Source organism: Danio aesculapii, chromosome 7 (assembly GCF_903798145.1).
Source record: "Danio aesculapii chromosome 7, fDanAes4.1, whole genome shotgun sequence".
Taxonomy (NCBI): domain Eukaryota; kingdom Metazoa; phylum Chordata; class Actinopteri; order Cypriniformes; family Danionidae; genus Danio; species Danio aesculapii.
Window position 1 is genome coordinate 6,472,666 of NC_079441.1, and position 20,641 is coordinate 6,493,306.

Consider the following 20,641-nt stretch of genomic DNA (forward strand, 5'->3'; position numbering starts at 1 on the left):
AGGCCTCAACCTCCTGGATCCATGGAGGAATCTGACCACCAGAAGGTCTCTGCCGAGACCATCAGTACCATATGCGGACATTGCCACTACATATACATTAAGCATCATATTCCAAACACTCCTGGATAAAATTCCAGCACTAACCCCACAGGCGGTGAAACTGGACCCAGGTGGTGATCGGTACACCACGAAGTGAAAAATTTCTACTTGGTGGTATACAATTTCCTCCAGGAAGGGGCTCTGGAGCTGAGTATGGTTTAAACACCCTCAGTAGAAAAACCAAGATCTATGAAGTGGGTCCCCTCAGAGGCCACACCCATAGCTTCCACAGGTCCGGAAGGGGTGTATCACTCCCCCACCTGGGACAGAAGAACTATCTGAACGAGAATCTCCCATGGAAGACCATTGAGAAAAGACACTAGGTCTGAGAACCACACTCATGTACAGTAGGTCAATAAGGGGCCACCATTAGTAGGTTGAGCCCCCTAAATGGACCCTCTCCAGGACTCCCAGGAGCAAAGGGATTGTGGGAAAAGCATACAGACGAAGCCTCAGCCATGTCTGCACCATGACATCCAACACAAATGATGCTGGGTGTGTCAGTAAAAAAAAAAAAAAAAAAAAACCACAATAGGCATTGTTTATTGTTTTGTTTTTTTCCATTTTTGCTGCATAATTCATCCTGTGATGTGGAAAGTAACAAGTCCGGCCAAGAAACACCCCTATCTATTTGAAATGGTACCTCATTCTGCACAGTAACGTCTGCACGACTGGCTGAGTGTGTAACTGCGCAAGCAGGAAACTGTCACGGATTGGCAAGGCTCTTCCACCAGTATCACGCAACGAGCATCCTCACCTGAGTATTAACCATGCACAGCTGCACCCAATCACTCTGACTTACTATATAAGCACACACCTCACCTCACTCATTGTACGGTCTCGTTCCCACGAAGCGGACTCATAGCGAGTACCTCCTGGTAGTCACTATCATTATCTATCATCGTCTGTACTTACCTGATCTCTGTTTCCTTCCAGTCTGTCCAGTGTTCCCGGTGTCCTGTCAGCGTTGTGTGTATCGTCAGTCTGTCTTCCCCGCAAGCCCTCTGGTGTGTGCATTCGATCTTCCCCAGTGTCTGTCATCCAACCTGCCACAAAGAAGGATCATCAGCTCAACCGAACTCCATTCACTTCCCCAACGTTATCCTTGTGTGCTCCACTGTTGGATTAAACATCTTTCATAACTTACTCACCTTGTTTGTCTGTCTGCTTCCCTAACAGAAACACATCAGGAAAATCCTGACACTATCCCGGTCTGCAACGGATATGGGTTTTGATGTTACAATTAACGGTGGTGCTGACTCACCCCAAACTCGTCCTCCGACCAAATTATTCCAAAGAATGTGATTTTTCAGGTGTTTTATTTTTAATAAATTTGCAACAATTAAAAAAAAAACTCTTTGGCAACACTTTATAATAACTACACACTATGAATCATTTACTAAGCATTAGCATCTAGTGAATTCCCTATCTGTTAAGCATTAACTTTACATTAATAAACGTTAGTAAGCAGTTTATAACTGCAGCTACAAATGATCTATTCTTGACTTACAACCACATTCATAATGTGGTTAATAATTGTATTTTCATACTTTGTTAATGATTTATTTTTCATGACTAAATGAAGTATTGCATTATTTACAAACCATTTGTATTTAAGAGTAGTCGATGGTTTGTAAGATCATTCAGAATGAGTTAGTAAATGAGTAATAAACTATTGAAATCAACGTTTATAAATCTTATTATTCAGGCATATACTAATAGCTAATTTGTATGTTAATAAATGCTTTACTAGCACAACTTCATGCAGTTTTGTGACCTAATCTAAAGTGAGGACTATTCATGCTTTATAAACCCCTTATAAATGACAACTAAAGGCTCAGTATCAATTGAACAATCATCATTGCAATCTTATCTAAAATGACTGTAAAGTTTAAACATTGCTGAATAACAGGAGTGTCAAAATACAACATAAATGGATAAAACAGCAATATAGTAATTTAACAATATAATAAGATGCAATGTTTAAACTGTACAGTAATTTAATTTCACGTAAGGTTGCAGAGATTTATTTTTGATTTGATACGGTTTCATTTGTGTATCTTCAAATGAATAATGTCGTTTATGTTCGTTTTTCCTGTTTGGAATATAACTGAGCCTTTAATTGTCATTTATAAGGGATTTATAAAGCATAAATAGTCCTCACTTTAGATTAGGTCACAAAACTGGATGAAATTGAGGTCATAAAGCATATATTAATATACAAATTAACTATTAGTATATGCCTGAATAATAAGAGTTATAAATGTTAATTTTAATAGTTTATTAATCATTTATTATCTTATTATAAATGATCTTAAAAAAGCACCAACTATTCTTAAATAAATGGTTTGTAAATAATGCAATTCTTAATTTAGTAATGAAAAATAAATCATTAACAAAGTAGGAAAGTACAAGTATTAAGCACATTATGAATGTGGTTGTACATCAAGAACACAGCATTTGTAGCTGCAGTTATAAACTGCTTACTAACGTTTATTAATGTAGAGTTAATGCTTAAAAAATAATGAATTCACTATTTGCTAATGCTTAATAAATGGTTCATAGTTTGTAGTTATCTTTTTTCACATTGTCATTATGGGGTTTTGTGTGTACAATTTGGAGGAAATAAATTAATCTATTTTGCAATAAGGCTGTAACATAAAAAAAGTGAAAAAAATTAAACGCTATGAATACTTTCTGGATGCAATTAAACCACATTAATAAGTAAATAGAGTTAATAAATAAACGTTTCTTAAAACTTTCATTGAAATATATTGTTAATGATTGGATGGGTGTTGGCCTGATTGAGTATAGTTTTACTTGGACATGGGAAAATGAAGACCAGTTTAAAAGGATTTAACCTACAACACAATATTTCAGTGGATTTAAAATGAGTTTTTTGAAAATTGAGACATTAAGACCCTGCAGATACCTTGTGAATGCCACATTGTTGCTTGTGATACATTTTGGCTTCCTCCAAAACTTGCAACATGTGAAATCAATATAGTGCATTATAGTAAAAAGAAAACATTGTATGTATTTAGATACTGCATTACAGAAACATTTTGTATTTCTAAAGTTTAAAGTTGAACATTAGCGCCATCCTCAGACTAAACTACGCAAGAACAGACACACACACTTACTTGTATTAAGCAAACCGAACCAGTAAACATGCATAAAGCAATAGTATCATGGATGTTTTTGTTTGGTGTTGCAGTTACCTGCATAACAGTTGACATTATCTCTCTAACTATATATATATATATATACACACGTTTTCATTCATTCATTTTCTTTTCGGCTTAGTACCTTTATTAATCCGGGGTCACCACAGCGAAATGAACCGCCAACTTATTCAGCACATGTTTTACGCAGCAGAAGCCCTTCCAGCCGCAACCCATCTCTGGGAAACAACTATACACACTCACTCACACTCATACACTATGGACAATTTAGCCTTCCCAATTCACCTGTACCACATGTCTTTGGACTGTGGGGGAAATGTGGACCAGAGTACCCGGAGGGAGAACATGCAAACTCCACACAGAAACGCCAACTGACCCAGCCGAGGCTCGAACCAGCAACCTTCTTGCTGTGAGGCAACAGCACTACCTACTGCGCCACTGCGTCACCTATATATATATATATATATATATATATATATATATATATATATATATATATATATATATATATATATATATATATATATATATATATATATATATATATATATATATATATATATATATATATATATATATATATATATATATATATATATATATATATATATATATATATATATATATATATATATACACACACACACAGTTGAAGTCAGAATTATTAGCCATACCCCCCCCCCTTTTTTTTTTTCCCCGATTTCTGTTTAACCGAGAGAAGATTTTTTTTCAACACAATAATTCAGACTTTAACTCTATTATACATAATACACTTAAAAATGTTTGACTAATATGGTAGGGTTGTATACTAAACTAACAATATTCCAGAGGGAGAAAATGTGGCGATGTGGCTGCGTTTTGGGGGCTTGAGTTTTTGTGACAATGAATTTGCAAGTTGGTTCTTTTTTTTGTATGATAGTTTTTCATCAATAAACAAGATTAACCAGTATCATGTCTCGTATTCAGTATGAAGTGACACTTTTAAGTACACTACTTCTTACTTTAATTTCCCTAACAGTAATTTTTGGGTAAAGTATCGGTATCGGATCAGTATTGCCAATCCTCACCTTCATTTTACTTGGTATCGGATCGGATAGGAAACCAGTGGTATCGCACATCACTAGCGAAGATGCTACTCACTGCACCACCGTGTAGCTGGAATTTATATAATAAGTGAATTTATTAAAACTTTTGGTTTAAAAATTACTTTGAATGAATACAAAAAGTTTGTTCAATGTATCTCCCCAAAGTTACTTCACCTTATTAAAACCGCAAAAATATATAACCATGTATCTGTTTCTCTTCCAGAGCTTACTATTAAGGGCCTTTCTATCATAAATAAAAAATTTAATAACAATTATATGAGAAAAATTCTAACTGCAGATTTAAGTGTTCCTCCAATAGCAAAGGTTAAATGGAAACAAGCATTCCCTTCATTCTTTTTCCCCCAAAAATCAGATATTACAAAACACACAATTCCTACTAAAGTAAAAGAAGCTAATTTTAAAATAATACATAGATATTATCCATGCAATGATTTTATTAGTGAGTTTAAGGAGGGTTTTTCATCCTTGTGTTGTTTTTGTAAAATGGAACCTTCATTTATTTTTCACTTGCAGTTTTGGTCACAAGTTTCCTTTTTACTTTTTGAAGTGTATTATAAATGTATCAATATAACTGATAAACTGGTTTTATTTATGGATTGCAACTCTGGATTATTAAAAATGTACAACATAACAAAAATTCTTATTTTATTTGGAAAGTCCCACATCCACAAAACAAAAAAACTGACTGTACCAAACTGTAAACTATTTTTCATTGAACTAAATATGATTTCCTGACTTCTATACAGAGTAATACCAAAACTATTAAACTGCTGGAAAAAATACTTAATGTACATGATTCATTTTTGTTGTTAATTCCCTTGTGTACTGTTTTATGTACGCTCTCAGAAATAAAGGTACAGGAGCTGTCACTGGGGTGGTACCTTTTCAAAAGGTACAGATTTGTACTTGAAGGGTCCACATTAATACCTTAAATGTATCCTCTTAAAAATTCTAGGTACTAATATATACTTTTGAGGATGCTTTAAGCACAAAAAGTATGTTAGCCACGCCCAATACCTCAGACCAAAGTAATCTGAGAATTTAACTCAAAACAAACAGGAAGTGCATTTTCAGATTTTCATTTTCAAGCGCAAATAATTTTTTTTCTTAATGACACGCACAGATGAATTGTTCATCATAAAACTAGCAATGTGAGCTAATAAAATCAGTAAGGTTAGTTTTAATTTCATTTGTACTTTAAGCAACATTTATAAAACGACTTTGTACTCTAATCATTTACTGTATTCTTCAAATGACAAAAAGTAGTGCCTATTTAGAAAACGTTTATCAGAAACTAAATTAAGTAAAAATTATTATTTTTGCTGGAGCATTTTTGTTGTGATGCACTGAAAACAATTATTCAAAGATGATTCCTTGAATTTACTTAGATTTTTTACGTTAAGTGGTTGTAAACAATTTAATTAGGCTGAATTTAAACAAACAAATTAAGTTGAACATTGCTCAATTTAATTTGTTTGTTTAAATTCAACACAAATAAATTGTTTGCAAGTTTTGCATGCAACAATTTTTCAGGGTGGATGTCATCAAAATTATCTCAAATCAGGGTTTATACGGTCATAGAAAACCTGGAAAAGTCATGGAATTTTGACATTTTTCAGGCCTGGAAAAGTTTTGGAAAAGTCATGGAAATTAGTTTAACAAATATCTGTATGGTTGAATTAGGGCTGCACGATATTGGGAAAATCTGACATTACCATATTTTGTATTTCTGTGATGTACATTGCGATGTAAATACAATTTCACCAGATGATTTAACAGGATTATTTGGATTGATTGGGGGGATTCTGTAGAGACGTGAATCTCAAATAACATAACAAATAAATTACACGCATAAGTAAATAAAATATAGTGAAGATAAAAGTGAATTCTAGTTTTCAGGTATTCACTATTCAGGTACAGCTATTGAATAATCAACCCTGCATAGTCTTCATTGTAGATTATTAAATCTTTATTAAAGTTACAAAATATTTCTTGTGGCCGGATGTTTTAAAGTCTAAAAATATTGAAATGTTCACACAGTCACAGGCCTTAAAGCAGGGGTCACCAAACTTGTTCCTGGAGGGCCGGTGTCCTTCAGATTTTAGCTCCAACCCTAATCAAACACACCTGAACAAGCTAATCAAGGTCTTACTAGGTATTCTTGAAACAATCAAGCAGGTGTGTTGAGGCAAGTTGGAGCTAAACCCTGCAGGGACACCGGCCCTCCAGGACCGTGATTGGTGACCCCTGCCTTAAAGGGACAGTTTACTCAAAGATTAAAATGTACTCATTATTTACTCACACTTCACTTGTTTCAATATTATAGGAGTTATTCAATTATATTCTGTTTGTCTTCATTAAAAAAAAAAGAAAACTCATAAATGGTTGAAATAAGTGAAGGGTGTAATCAAAATGGTAAGTCATTTTTTGGTGAGCTATCTCTTTAAAAATGCATGCAGATGATAAACTTTTACTCCATTATGATTCAACTATAATCCCAACATTGCATATGCTGCGATGTGACTATTGCGGATGCTCACATTGCGATATCGATGCTGAAACGATATATTGTGCAGCCCTAACTTGAATATAGGTTAGTTGTCTTTACTTCTTTTCTGTCCTTGGCCAAAAACTTCCTCTCACATTATTAGTGCTGTGTAAGCATTATCAAAATCAATTTCACATAGATATAAAAACAAATGTAAACACAATAGATTGTTGCGTGTCTATATTATGCTGTTATAAATTTGAACATCATGGTTTGTCTTATTATTTACCATGTATATGTAGACCTTACATGAAAAAGTCATGGAATTTTAGTAGTAAAGATGTGTGTGAACCCTGTAAATTTACATCAGCAAACGATCAATTTCACTGTCATTTGATCTGACAAACAGTAGCATTAGCAATTAGCATAGTTTGTTTGTTTTTTTTAGATTCCAGGGTCTAAATCAGGGGTCACCAATCTCGGTCCTGGAGGGCCGGTGTCCCTCCAGGGTTTAGCTCCAACTTGCCTCAACACACCTGCCTGGGTGTTTCAAGTATACCTAGTAAGATCTTGATTAGCTTGTTCAGGTGTGTTTGATTAGGGTTGGAGCTAAAATCTGATGGACACCGGCCCTCCAGGAACAAGTTTGGTGACCCCTGGTCTAAATGGTGTCTTTTGCTTTTTTCCAGGGAACACACACCAACGGCCAAAGTCAGGATTTTTGTTAACCTATTTGAATTTTGGTTTGTTTTTCAGTCTACTATTAGCCCCCCTGTATATTTTCCCCCAATTTCTGTTTAACGGAGAGAAGATTTTGTCAACATATTTTTCTAATCATAATAGTTTTAATAACTGATCTCTAATAACTGATTTATTTGATCTTTGCCATGATGACAGTAAATAATATTTGACTAGATATTTTTCAAGACACTTCTGTACAGCTTAAAGTGACATTTAAAGGCTTAACTAGGTTAATTAGGTTAACTAGGCAGGTTAGGGTAATTAGGCAAATTATTGTATAACGATGGTTTGTTCTGTAGACTATCAGAAAAAATATATAGCTTAAAGGGGCTAATAATTTTGATCTTAAAATGATTTTGAAAAAATTAAGAACTGCTTTTATTCTAGCCGAAATAAAACAAATAAGACTTTCTCCAGAAGAAAAAATATTATCAGACATACTGTGAAAATTTCCTTGCTCTGTTAAACATCATTTGGGAAATATTTAAAAAAGAAAAAAAAAAAATCAAAGAGGGGCTAATAATTCTGATGTTAACTGTATAAAATATTCTGCATCAAATCATTATCTGCATTTTTGTATGTTTGTTTTAAAGCTTGAAGTTTATCTTTATTTACTGTTATGAATAGATTATTTCACACTCATTTTTAACCGAAACAACACCATTAAACAAAACTACACAAGATTTATTTGAAATGCAATGCTTTTTATTCTATGTTCGCTTAAACACTTGAAATTCTTATATGAAGTGAAATCACATGATCTGCCACTGATTACAAAAGGTTTGAAGCTATAAGATCATTCTTTAACAGAATATGAAATGATTATGTAAAAACAACAATGCTGAGTATATGTTTCCTCTTTTTAAAGTTATTAAGCAAAGACGCATTTAGAAAGGATCAAATAAAGAAGAGCTCAGACAAAACCCAATCAAAGGTAAATCAACTGATACTCTGCTGGTGAACAATCTGTTTTGACATTACAGATCTTTTTCAACTGTATTCACTTTAATATCAGTGTAAGTGACGCCTTTGTATTGGCCCTTGGTTTCATACTGTAACACACTGCCATTCTTGCAAGTGATCTTCACTGTGCCAGTGTACGGCAGGTCAAAACTGGCTCTGCCAATGGTGATGTCAACATCCACCTTCTTCTGTGGTGGTACTACAACAGCGGTGGTCAGGGTTTCATTTCTCTCATCCGTCTCCTCCAGACCATAGGTGCTTTCAACTCCAACAGTATAACTGAATCCTGTCGAAACTTCTACAACTTCGGGAATCCCAGCCTTCACCTCCATACTGAATGTTGACGAGAAGCTGGAAGTCATAGACCATGAAGATTTTTTGATCACCTTCTTCGAGCTTTCGATTTTTTGGTGTTGAGTAGCTGAGGTTTTGTTCTCATAAGTGATCGACTTGATCTCTTCCATAGCCACCTTTGGGATCAGCTGGTTGATGGTGGGATAGTTGACATTGGTGAGAACAGTTGACTGAACTGCATTGAGAAACACGAACCCCATGAGGTCGATGTCTGAACCTGATCTTCCCATAATGCCAAGACAAAATCCAGAGCCGACATCCATGGGATACTCTGTTTTTAAACCCCAACTTGTCATATATGCAAAAAATTTTCCACCCTTGTTGGTCTTGAATTTGATGGCCCCCAAGCGTGTTCCTGCTCCATTCCCCCAGAGGGACAGCGAGGTGAAACACTCACCAGGTGAAAACACATACTCTTGATGGGATCCATATGGTATTCCAAAGGTTTCATCTCTACCATCTGTAAGCCAGGCCCTGACAGCCTTGATCTGCCATCCTCCCACCCAAACCCAGATCCTCTCCAAACTGGCACCATTATTATCACCAGTAAATTTAAATGGAGAACCTCCTCCATTACCACACTGCTCTACTGTTGTTGGGTAGGCCATCTCTGAGGAAATTAGATATAAAGATAAATAACAAAATTAGCATCATGATTATTATATAGACACATTTTAATATGGTACATTTGTATTTTTCTCTAGAAGACCCAACAAGCATCCATAATTTTATTTGTTCCTTGTTTCTCATTAACTTGGTGTCACAATTAACCTCCTAGGGCAGGGGTCACCAATCACGGTCCTGGAGGGCCGGTGTCCCTGCAGGGTTTAGCTCCAACTTGCCTCAACACACCTGCTTGATTGTTTCAAGAATACCTAGTAAGACCTTGATTAGCTTGTTCAGGTGTGTTTGATTAGGGTTGGAGCTAAAATCTGCAGGACACCGGCCCTCCAGGAACAAGTTTGGTGACCCCTGTCCTAGGGCTTAGTAGCCACATATGTGGACAGCACATTTTAGCTCTTATGTCTAATGTTTTTTATTTTGTTACAGACATACTGTACAGTGTCATCCTGCAACTGTTTTGCAGCATATGAAATGTCCCAAGCACTATTTTAACTGTCCAAAATGGGCAAAAAAAAAATTTTAAATTGTTTTTACAGATAGTCAAAACATGTTCAAGAAATATGTGTGTATGTAAGGGATAATCGACGGCTTAAAAAGATTTGAACGTCCGTTAAAAGATTTTAATGCACGATGTGGAAGCGAAGTGCATTAAAATCTTTTAACGCACGGAAAGCCGTTGATTTTCCCGCATATTCCATGGTCGTTTGCCAATTATTGTCAGTTTTTATATGTTAGACTTTCTAGTCCCTCCACTGAATCAGCTGTGACAGGTTGACAAACGGGGAGAGAGAGCATGTGCTGTTTATACCTGCTAATATTAAGATGCGATTTCATCAATCCAATCACAGGTGGACAATTCCTAGTCACACCTGGAGTGTGTTTCCAGTCACGCACGTTTCTATTGTATACTTCCTACCAGTTCTCTGATGAGGGAGGATCTGTATGTATATTGGCTTTCTCTTAACATTACCTTTAAAGCTTTAAACCGGAAACGCGGGGTCATGCGTCAAGTTTCGCAGGTTGCTGCAGTGCAAAGTTCAAGCTTGGTGAACTCTGACCTGCGAAATCGCATCACTTGACTGCCCGCCCCATTTAATCCCGCCCCTTTTCGCAGCGCCATAAAACAGAATTTCACACGGACAAAGCCCAGTGTGACCGCAGCTTAATACTGCGAAAGCTGGTCTACCTATAGCAGAATTGCCGCGATTTACATTTCATAATCAACATACAAATCTTATTAAAAGTACCATATCAATTAAATGCGCTTTAGGAATATGTCACATACTGGCTAATGAAATTAAAGATCATTTATTTCCTATCAACTTTAAGCCTTCACACTTTAGTTTTAGCATGCTGTTTTTATAATATTCCCTTTAACAAATATTTTTGAACATCTAAAGTAAATAAATCGTGTTATTATGCCTCTTTCGAATCAATGTATTAGGCTAGGCAAACTAATCTCATGGTGTTGATCTAACAAAAAGACGGCGATCACTGCTTTAAGTAAAATAAAGTTATGATTATTAAAACACATTAATCTATACAAGTCTATACACATGAAATAAAACATTCACAAAGCTGTATCTTATAAAACACCAGTTCAAGGACTCATAAGATGCATTAAAGAGAAAGCAGCCAAAGCCCATTTGAGAAATCTGATGTAAATGTAGGGAAATTTAGCAAAAGACAAGAAAAAACATATTGGGACAGATTATTTACGGTCATGAATTAATTGTGAAACTAATCTCTGCGATCTGCCAAAAAAATACACCTGAGACCAAATAATAGGTTTCATCAGATGCTTGGAGAGCCATCCCCCTAATTTAATTGACTTAGTTATAGACATCTACAAGAACAAAGACAATAGGAGACTTGTTTCAAAATTGTATTCTGTTATCCAATCCACCAAGGAAGACTCAACAAATGACATCAGACTAAAATGGGAGAGAGAATCCAACCTAGTTATCTTAGAGGAAGATTGGTTGAATATCTGCTCAGTACAGGCCACCTCTTCCAGCTCTGGTATGTGGAGAGATTTCTGCTGGAGGAATCTTACCAGATACTTTATAACCCCCAAGTTAACATGCATGCAAACACGGGAGAAGGACAGGGGACAGTGCTGGAGGTAATGTGGAGAAGACTTGGCAAACCACTTTCACATATTTTGGAGTTGCCCATCCATTCAGTCATACTGGCAGGACGTAATGTAAGTAATACGAAATATTTTTTGGTGATGATGTGGATTTTTCTTTTACAACAATTTATTTGGGAATTATTGCAGCCAACTTAACAGTAAAAGACAAGTATTTATTAAAAATACTCCTAGCAACCAGTAAGAAAGCTGTGACTCGAAATGGTTGGATATCAAATCTAATGTTCAAAATATGGAGAGGATGACTTTTTCTTTTAAACTACAAATGGACAAATACCTGCAATATTGGGAGAAACGGATTGTACTTATGCCTTTACACAGTGTAATCTGATTTCTATATGCACTTGTTAATGTGACCTGTAAGGAAATATGCGACCAGTCAACTGTCAATTTAAGTTCCGGTGTTTTATTGTACTACTTATTTTATTTATTATTATATTTATTATTTTAATCTATTATTTGTATTTTTTCCGTTTTTTCCTTTAAAAAAAAGAAATAAAAATAAAGTATAAAAAAATAAATTAAAAAAAGGTAAAAAGACTGACCGTTAGATACACAAATTATAAATTAATTATATATCATGTTTTAACAACAGAGATGCAAGAGATTAGATCCAGTGGCAGATCCTAAGATGGTCTGGTCGATATAAAGCTTCGCTCGAGAGGGAGCCGTTCACGAAGCTGCCGCTGACCGCCTGGAGCTTCCAACATTTTTAAACACGCGCTCTTCTTCTAAATAAACTGCCGATTTGACTTTAAAATAACTATATTCTTGCTTGAAAAACTCTTAAAACTTGATTTTGTGGCATAATTTAGGAGTATTTTCCTAATTTTGCGGATTCCCGTCTGCCATTAACAGTCCTCATCTGTTTACTGTGCAGCACATGCGAGTTGCTATGGTAATTATAATTGTTTGGGAGAAGCGAATTTAGGTTGTTCGGATACGTTTGCGGCCGGAAGTTAATGAGAATTATTTCTATTACTTAAAAAATTTCCCATTTATTGTATTTTATTAACGTCTACCCCCACCCCAACCCTAAACCCAACCGTCACGGTAACGTAAAAACCAACACAGTCTCACGGCAATTCGTAACTTTTTGATTTAGTGGCTAATTCGTTTGAATTCGTACGATCTAATTCGTACATTTTCATACGATTTGCTCATCCCCCAATGACGGTTGGGTTTAGGGGTGGGGTTTGGTGCCATGCCTCCTTTTTAAAATCCTACAATTTCGTACGACTGAACTCGTACGAATTTGTACGAATTAGCTACTAAATTGACGAAACGTAAAATACTTACGTTTTCTTGTGAGATCAGGCTGTAAAAACAGTTGTTGTACCGAGTATTATTTATGTTATCTATTAAATTACCCAATAAATTGTATTTTTTAACGCCTACCCCCACCCTAAACCAAACCATCACAGTACTGTAAAAATATTGATTATTGTTATACAGTGTCATAAAAAAATGCTGCTATATTAATGTGCATATCGCACTTCCGGCCGGCCGTATATCCAATCTTGACTTTACCGCAAATTTATTTCAAAACTGACTGGAACTACCTGTGCGTATATAATAATGCACACCCCTCCAGCCAATCAGAATCAAGAATTTCAACAGACCATGGAAAAAGTGTTATTAATGCCACAAAGGTGACTTTATTGTGTTTTATGGAAATTCGGACCACGAGTCCACATATATGGACGTCATTTTCTTCTAAAAGTACATCATATCAGAAGATGATCCTTAAATTTTATTCTAATTAGGTTCCAATAAGCCCAAATAGCTGAAAGAAATAAAAAAAAATGCAAGTAAAAACAGCTTGGGTCTTAAGAGGTCAATACCACATTATATAATATCCTTATGTCATTTAAAGTTTCAAACTCTGAGCTACATGCATTACATTTAAGGTGTCCAATACAAGAATTATACTCACTTGGATGAATGAAGTCTGAAGAAGAGCTTCTCAATATGCAACTCGTCGGGTGAAAGCCAGAGAAGTGAGAAATGTATGATTGGGATGCTGCTTAAATAGAGCTGGCAGTACACACGCAGACTCTGAGTCAGACATTTGCATAAAAAAAAGGATAGATGCATTTGGTCATAAAGGGTTGGTCATTACAGGCCATCAGCTTTCTTTAATATATCTTCTTTTGTGTTCATCAAAAGAAAAGAAACTTAGTTTTAGAACAAGTGAAGGGAAATTAAATGATATTTACAGAATTTTTACTTTTGGGTGAACTATCCCCTTTTGAGTCCTGAAATGATTGCAGAAAATAGCTTAATTCTGCTTTACAAAATAAGCTTGCAAGCCAGTGACAGCTCTCGCCTTTATGTCTGAGTGTATTTAAAGTATATAGGGGATGAAAGTAACGTGGGATGAAAGTAGCACAGCAATTTTCTCGAAGCCCTGACAAAATTTGAGTTCCAGCAAGCAACCCTTGATGGAGCTGCCAAATATCAGCTGATTTCGGGACAGTGTCCTGCGGTGAGCTCCCAATTTCAGTTTTTTAAGTTCAGAAAGTAAATTATTGTAGTTGTTCTTTTTTTCTTCATTAAAAGTCATGTTTCTCTTTTCATGCATCACAGTAATGATCAATCTACAGGGTATTTAGTGCAAGGACACATCCGTAAGTTTGCAACCTCTGAGTTTTTCAGTTTAAAAGTACATCAGGTTTAAATGGCAAGAGTTCCTGTGGGGTAACTGCTAATAGCCATAACTTATTTTTCACCTCCACATTAGAGTTTCAGTGTTTTAATTGATGTGTTTTATAAAATGAACGCATATTTCCAAAAATAATAATAAAAAAAAAAAATTGTAGAAAATCTTAACATTTTGCTTTGTTTGGTTGCTTTTAAAAGCATTTGATGGAGCTTAAATTTAAAATGAAAATGCAGTTTAATGTTTTTTTGCAAATATAAACTACACTCACCGGCCACTTTATTAGGTACACCTAGCCAACTGCTCGTTAACACAAATTACTAATCAGCCAATTACATGGCAGCAACTCAATGCGTTTAGACATGTAGACATGGTCACGATGATCTGCTGCAGTTCAAACCAAGCATCAGAATGGAGAAAAGGGTAATTTAACGGACTTTGAATGTGGCATGGTTGTTGGTGCCAGACGGGCTGGTCTGAGTATATCAGAAACTGCTGATCTACTTGGATTTTCATGCACAACCATCTCTAGGGTCTTACAGAGAATGGTCTGAAAAAGAGAAAATATCCAGTGAGCGGCAGTTCTGTGGGCGCAAATGCCTTGTTGATGCCATAGGAGAATGGCCAGACTGGTTCCAGCTGATAAAAATGCAATGGTTACTGAAATAAGCACTCGTTACAACAGAGGTCTGCAGAAGAGCATCTCTGAACACACAACACGTCCAACCTTGAGGCAGATGGGCTACTGCAGCAGAAGACCACACCGGGTACCACTCCTGTCAGCTAAGAACAGGAAACTGAGGCTACAATTCACACAGACTCACCAAAATTGGACAATAGATTGGAGAAACGTTGCCTGGTCTGATGAGTCTCCATTTCTGCTGCAACATTCGGATGGTAGGCTCAGAATTTGGCGTCAACAACATGAAAGCATAGATCCATCAAAATACCACTTGTTATTAGACCACACTTGAGTTAGTTTCCACAACAAAATACATTTCTGTCTAATACATTCTCTTTTAATAATAGGATTTTATGAAAATTAATATCCGGCTCTCCCCTATCTGATAAGTTTTGGGTTGATACTTGAGTTTCTAATGTTGTGATTTATCAAATGCAGAAACTATTAACTTTATTTCTGACAGAAACTGCAGCTGGTTTAAATCAAAGTATCTCCTGAATGTGTTAATGTGCAAGTACTTATTGAGTCTTGTGTAACATCTGACAGTGCAGAAAAAGTGCTGACCGGTTTTCTGGTGGCATCTTGCACTTCTCTTTTCTCTTGAACCTAAATCATCCTAAAAATACTCAAGTAGCAACACTAAAATATTTTTGAGGACTCAGGTTCTTTATAACATCAGTACACTGTAAAAATGACTAGTTCGCTTTACTCAAAATAAGTGAGTAAACTTCTTGATTTTAAAACACTACTGAGTTACTAAGTGCATTCTTATGAAAATGTAGTTGTCGGCGCCAATAGCCAAGTGGTTAAGTGCGCCGACATATAGCACGATGGTGCTCACGGCGACCCGAGTTCGATTCCCTGCTCGAGGTCCTTTGCCAACCCTTCTCTTCTCTCTGCTCCTAATACTTTCCTGTCTGAAATCTCCACTGTCTTATCTCAATTAAAGGTGAAAAACCCCAAAAAATAATTATAAAAAAACTTAACAGTTCCAAGTTTCAAAGGGCTTACTTACTTTAAGTCAACTTGTCGCTTTTAAGTCCACAGTTTGCTCACTTTAAGTAAATAATCTCTTTTTACAATGTATGATGCACAGTATTCATTCATTCATTTTCATTTCGACTTAGTCTCTTTATTAATCTGGGGTCGCCACAGCAAAATTAACCGCCAACTATTCCAGCATATGTGATGCACTCGGTGCATCCCTTAGCGGGTTTCCACACAGGTTTCTGCATCTTGTTTATGTACGCTATGAACAGCAGCTACGCTAATTATTCTCTTTACTCTCCATTTACACCTGGGGATACTCTTCCAGAGGCCTTCAGACTATGCAGAGTCACTGATTCGATCCAAGACCAACGACGAGATGATCCCAAGGTTTCCATATCCTGGACCAGGCTGTATCCTGAGCAGCTACTGTGGTGGTCATGGAAAAGTGGAGAACATGAGACTGATTCCTATGACGCTCCAGAGACAGACGAGTCTTCGCTGAGGTCCAGCTTCCAGCCTCCGCCGCTGAGACTGCAGCTCTGCACAAGACGTTTGGCCAGCGGAGAAATTAAAATGGTCGTGCCCAACTGAGTCTGGTTTCTCTCAAGGTTTTTTTTCTTCACTTTTGCCAATTAGTGAAGTTTTTTTTCCCCCTCCGCTGTCGCCACTGGCTTGTATAGTTCAGGATCTGTAGAGCTGCGCATCGTTGGATTTGCTCTTCAGTGTTTGGACTCTCAGTAGTGATTATTAAACCACACTGAACTGAGCTAAACTGAACTGAACTTAAACACTACAAACTGAACTACACTGTTCCTATTTACTGTGACCTTTTATGTGAAGCTGCTTTGACACAATCTACATTGTAAAAGCGCTATACAAATAAAGGTGAATTGAATTGAATGTTCCAGCTGCGTTCCATCACTGGAAAACATCCATACACACTCATTCACACACATACACTATGGACAATTTAACCTACCCAATTCACCTGTACCCAGGCCCAGCTCTAACCAATTTGGCGCCCTAGGCAAGATTTCAGGTGGAGCCCCGTCACTTCGCAGTAAATTCCACTGCTAGTCTACATATAGTCATAAGAAACTAAATAGCTTCTTGATCGACTACTACAAGCTGGGAAAATGTCAGATAAATATGCCAATGCAATTAACGTTATTGCTGAATAGATCTAATATTTACACATTTGCTTGATGAAGGAATGATGAGGGTAGTTACATTACTGTTACTATTTTCCTTAACATATATGCCCTTCCATAACATTAGCTGACGTTAAAACTAACAGATAGCACTATAGCTATTTACTGATTAGCAACCATATTATGCCATACCTGTCAACGTTGGGATGTAAAAAATATGGGACAACAAATAGCTTGTTAACATAGCAAACAATAGCTAGCTAACATAGCAAACATTAGAAAATATTGACAATAAAATAAAAGGTTTAGCCTATTAAAATCATGGTCTATACAGAAATTAAATAAAGCTATAAAATCTACTTCACTTTTGATTGTGTTTGCATATTGATTAAAGTTACTATAGTTATTAGTGAAGAGCAGCAAATGAATCTCTCATTGTGTTTTGTTTGATAACAGAGCTGTCACTTTAAGAATGCACAGATCTATAATGAAAGCATTCGACTACTTCAGTAACTGTTTGTGCTCATTTAAGAGAAAATTAGTTGTGTTTAAAATAATACTCGCAGGACAGACATGTTTACATATTTTTAAGAGTATTTGTCTGTTTAAACACACACCCGAATCACCAAACTATCCCAAACTTTCGCTCCTCTATAAATGGCGTGTAGAGAAGCTGATCTGGGAACAGTTTATCATACGGAGCGCGTCCGTCAGTCAGCATGCATAACGTTACGCTGAATTCAGAGGTTGCGACGATCGACGAACAGCTTTAAAATGGACAGAAAGTGAATGCATACGTTTTTATATTCATTTTAACGTGCTTTCAAGCCAAAATAAAGAGAAAGCACAACTATCTTGATCAGCTCTTGCAATTCACATTTGAGATCGGCTCTGTATTGATGATACTTTCACTTTTCATATAAAGATTAAACATACGGGGGAAATATGGGGAAATTAAACATGATAGCGGTCAAAAACGGGAGATTTGACAGGTATGTGTCATGATAATTGTTAATGTCGTGATCAATCATCGATTGGATACAGCAAAATCATCTTTATCGTAGCATTACCTCTGTCTTTGACGTGTTTTTCTTCCTCTTCTTTTCTTTTTTGCCTCCCCTGCGCAGTAGACAGTTTGGGGCATTTTGGCATGTTGAGGTTGTTGTCCAATCAAAAAAATGAACACCGTGTAGCAGGTAAAATCTAATTATTCGAATAAGGGGGGGGGGGGTGTCTTAGGTGATTAGGCTATATTATCATTATGTAATACTACTACAACTTAGTGAGCTTTGCACTTTGCAGTTATTAATGAGGGCGTATAAGTCATAATACCAACTAGTTTTAAGATTAGTGAAAGTTACACTTTTATTTCTTCCACATTTAAAGGCTTAACTAGGTTAATTAGGTTAGCTAGGCAGGTTAGGGTAATTAGGCAAGTTATTGTATAACGATGGTTTGTTCTGTAGACTATCGAAAACATTTTTTGCTTAAAGGGGCTAATAATATTGACCTTAAAATGGATTTTAAAAAATTAAAAACTGCTTTTATTCTGGCTGAAATAAAACAAATAAGACTTTCTCCAGAGGAAAAAATATTATCAGACATACTGTGAAAATTTCCTTGCTCTGTTAAACATAATTTAAGAAATATTTAAATAAGAAAATAATTGATAAATGATAATTCTGACTTCAACTGTATATATTTGTTAATAAATAAAAGTTTAAATGAGCATTTCATTTTAGAGACAATATCAGACAGGTGGGCCTTCAAAAATTGATCAGAGAAAGAAGTGGCCCCGAAGTGAAAAAGGTTGGGAACCCCTGATCTACAGAACAAACCACTGTTATACAATAACTTGTCTAATTAACCTAGTTAAGCCTTTAAATGTCACTTTAAGCTGTATAGAAGTGTCTTGAAGAATATCTAGTCAAATATTATTTACTGTCATCGTGACAAAGATAAAATAAATCAGTTATTAGAGATGAGTTATTAAAACTATTATGATTAGAAACGTGTTCTTAATGTTCTTTACATTCAACAGAAATTGAGGGAAAAATATAGAGATGGGCTAATAATTCTGACTTCAACTATATGTATGTGTGTGTGTGTGTGTGTGTGTGTGTGTGTGTGTGTGATGCTGTACCCGATCACCCAGTAGGTCATGGTCGGCGCTGGTTTCTTCTGATCGGTCCAGTTCTGGGGTTTGCATTGAAACAGGACTCCGTGCTCTTTAACGGGACCCAAACCTGCAGTGCTCTGACGCTCTGGCCCTCGACGCTCCTGAAACACACATTCACACATCAACAAACCATCAGGCAACATTGCATTCAATTATTCAAAAATTTTTTTCAGCTTAGTCCCTTTATTAATCTGGGGTCACCACAGCGGAATGAACCGCCAACTTATCCAGCATTTGTTTCACGCAGCGGATGCCCTTCCAGCTGCAACCCATCACTGAGAAACACCCATACACTCTCAACCACACACATACACTACAGACAATTTAGCTCACCCAATTCACCTGTACTGCATGTCTTTGGACTTGTGGGGGAAACCGGAGCACCCAGAGGAAACCCACACGAACGCAGGGAGAACATGCAAACTTCACAAGAAACACCAACTGACCCAGCCGAGGCTCGACCCAGCAACCTTCTTGCTGTGAGGCAAACATGATACCCACTGCGTCACCGGGCAGCCTGCATTCAATTTTAAGAAATACCATAAAAAGTTATAAATAATTTTTATTTTGAGTTTACAAATAAGTAGACTTGTAAAACAGTAATTAATTATTACAAGAAATTAAATATAAGAAACAATCAAATAAAATAACGTTATCAACTAGTACATTTTCGATAGTCTACAGAACAAACCATCATTATACAATAACTTACCTAATTACCCTAACCTGCCTAGCTAACCTGATTAACCTAGTTAAGCCTTTAAGTGAAGTTTCACTAATTTCGAGAGGAGCATGTGATATGATTGACTGCAGCTGGCCACCCATCTACATTCATTAGTTAGCCAATCAGATTAATCCAAACTCACTATAAGTAGCCTAGCTAGAACTACTCTCTTATCTTCGTTTTCCGAAGAAGAAAAAACCCATCCACCCCTTCTCCTTCTTTACCACGGGGAGCTCTCGAGAACCACCTGATCTCGTACTCCCCTCACATGCTCTATGGACCAGGCAGGAGCCCTGGGCTCAACTATCTCCGAGCTCAGAGTTCTCTCCCGGGACAGCATGGCAAAACTGCTAACAGTTGTCAAACAATATGAACTCTTGTAATGTCACTTTAAGCTGTATAGAAGTGTCTTAAAAATATCTAGTCTAATATTATTTACTGTCATCATGACAAAGATAAAATAAATCAGTTATTAGAGATGAGTTAATAAAACTATTATGTTTAGAAATGTGTTGAAAAAAACTGCTCTCCGTTAAACAGA

General features: G+C 36.3%; 1 protein-coding gene across 1 annotated transcript; it reads right to left on the reverse strand.

Moving 5' to 3' along the window:
• Window positions 1-8,320: 8,320 nt before the first annotated feature.
• LOC130232699 (aerolysin-like protein) lies at window positions 8,321-13,717 on the reverse strand. Its single transcript, XM_056462674.1, has 2 exons — window positions 13,649-13,717; window positions 8,321-9,546 (listed from the first exon to the last, which is right to left on the reverse strand). Exon 2 carries the CDS (start codon window positions 9,542-9,544, stop codon window positions 8,597-8,599), a length of 948 nt encoding a protein of 315 aa, XP_056318649.1. The 5' UTR covers window positions 9,545-9,546; window positions 13,649-13,717; the 3' UTR covers window positions 8,321-8,596.
• Window positions 13,718-20,641: the final 6,924 nt, after the last annotated feature.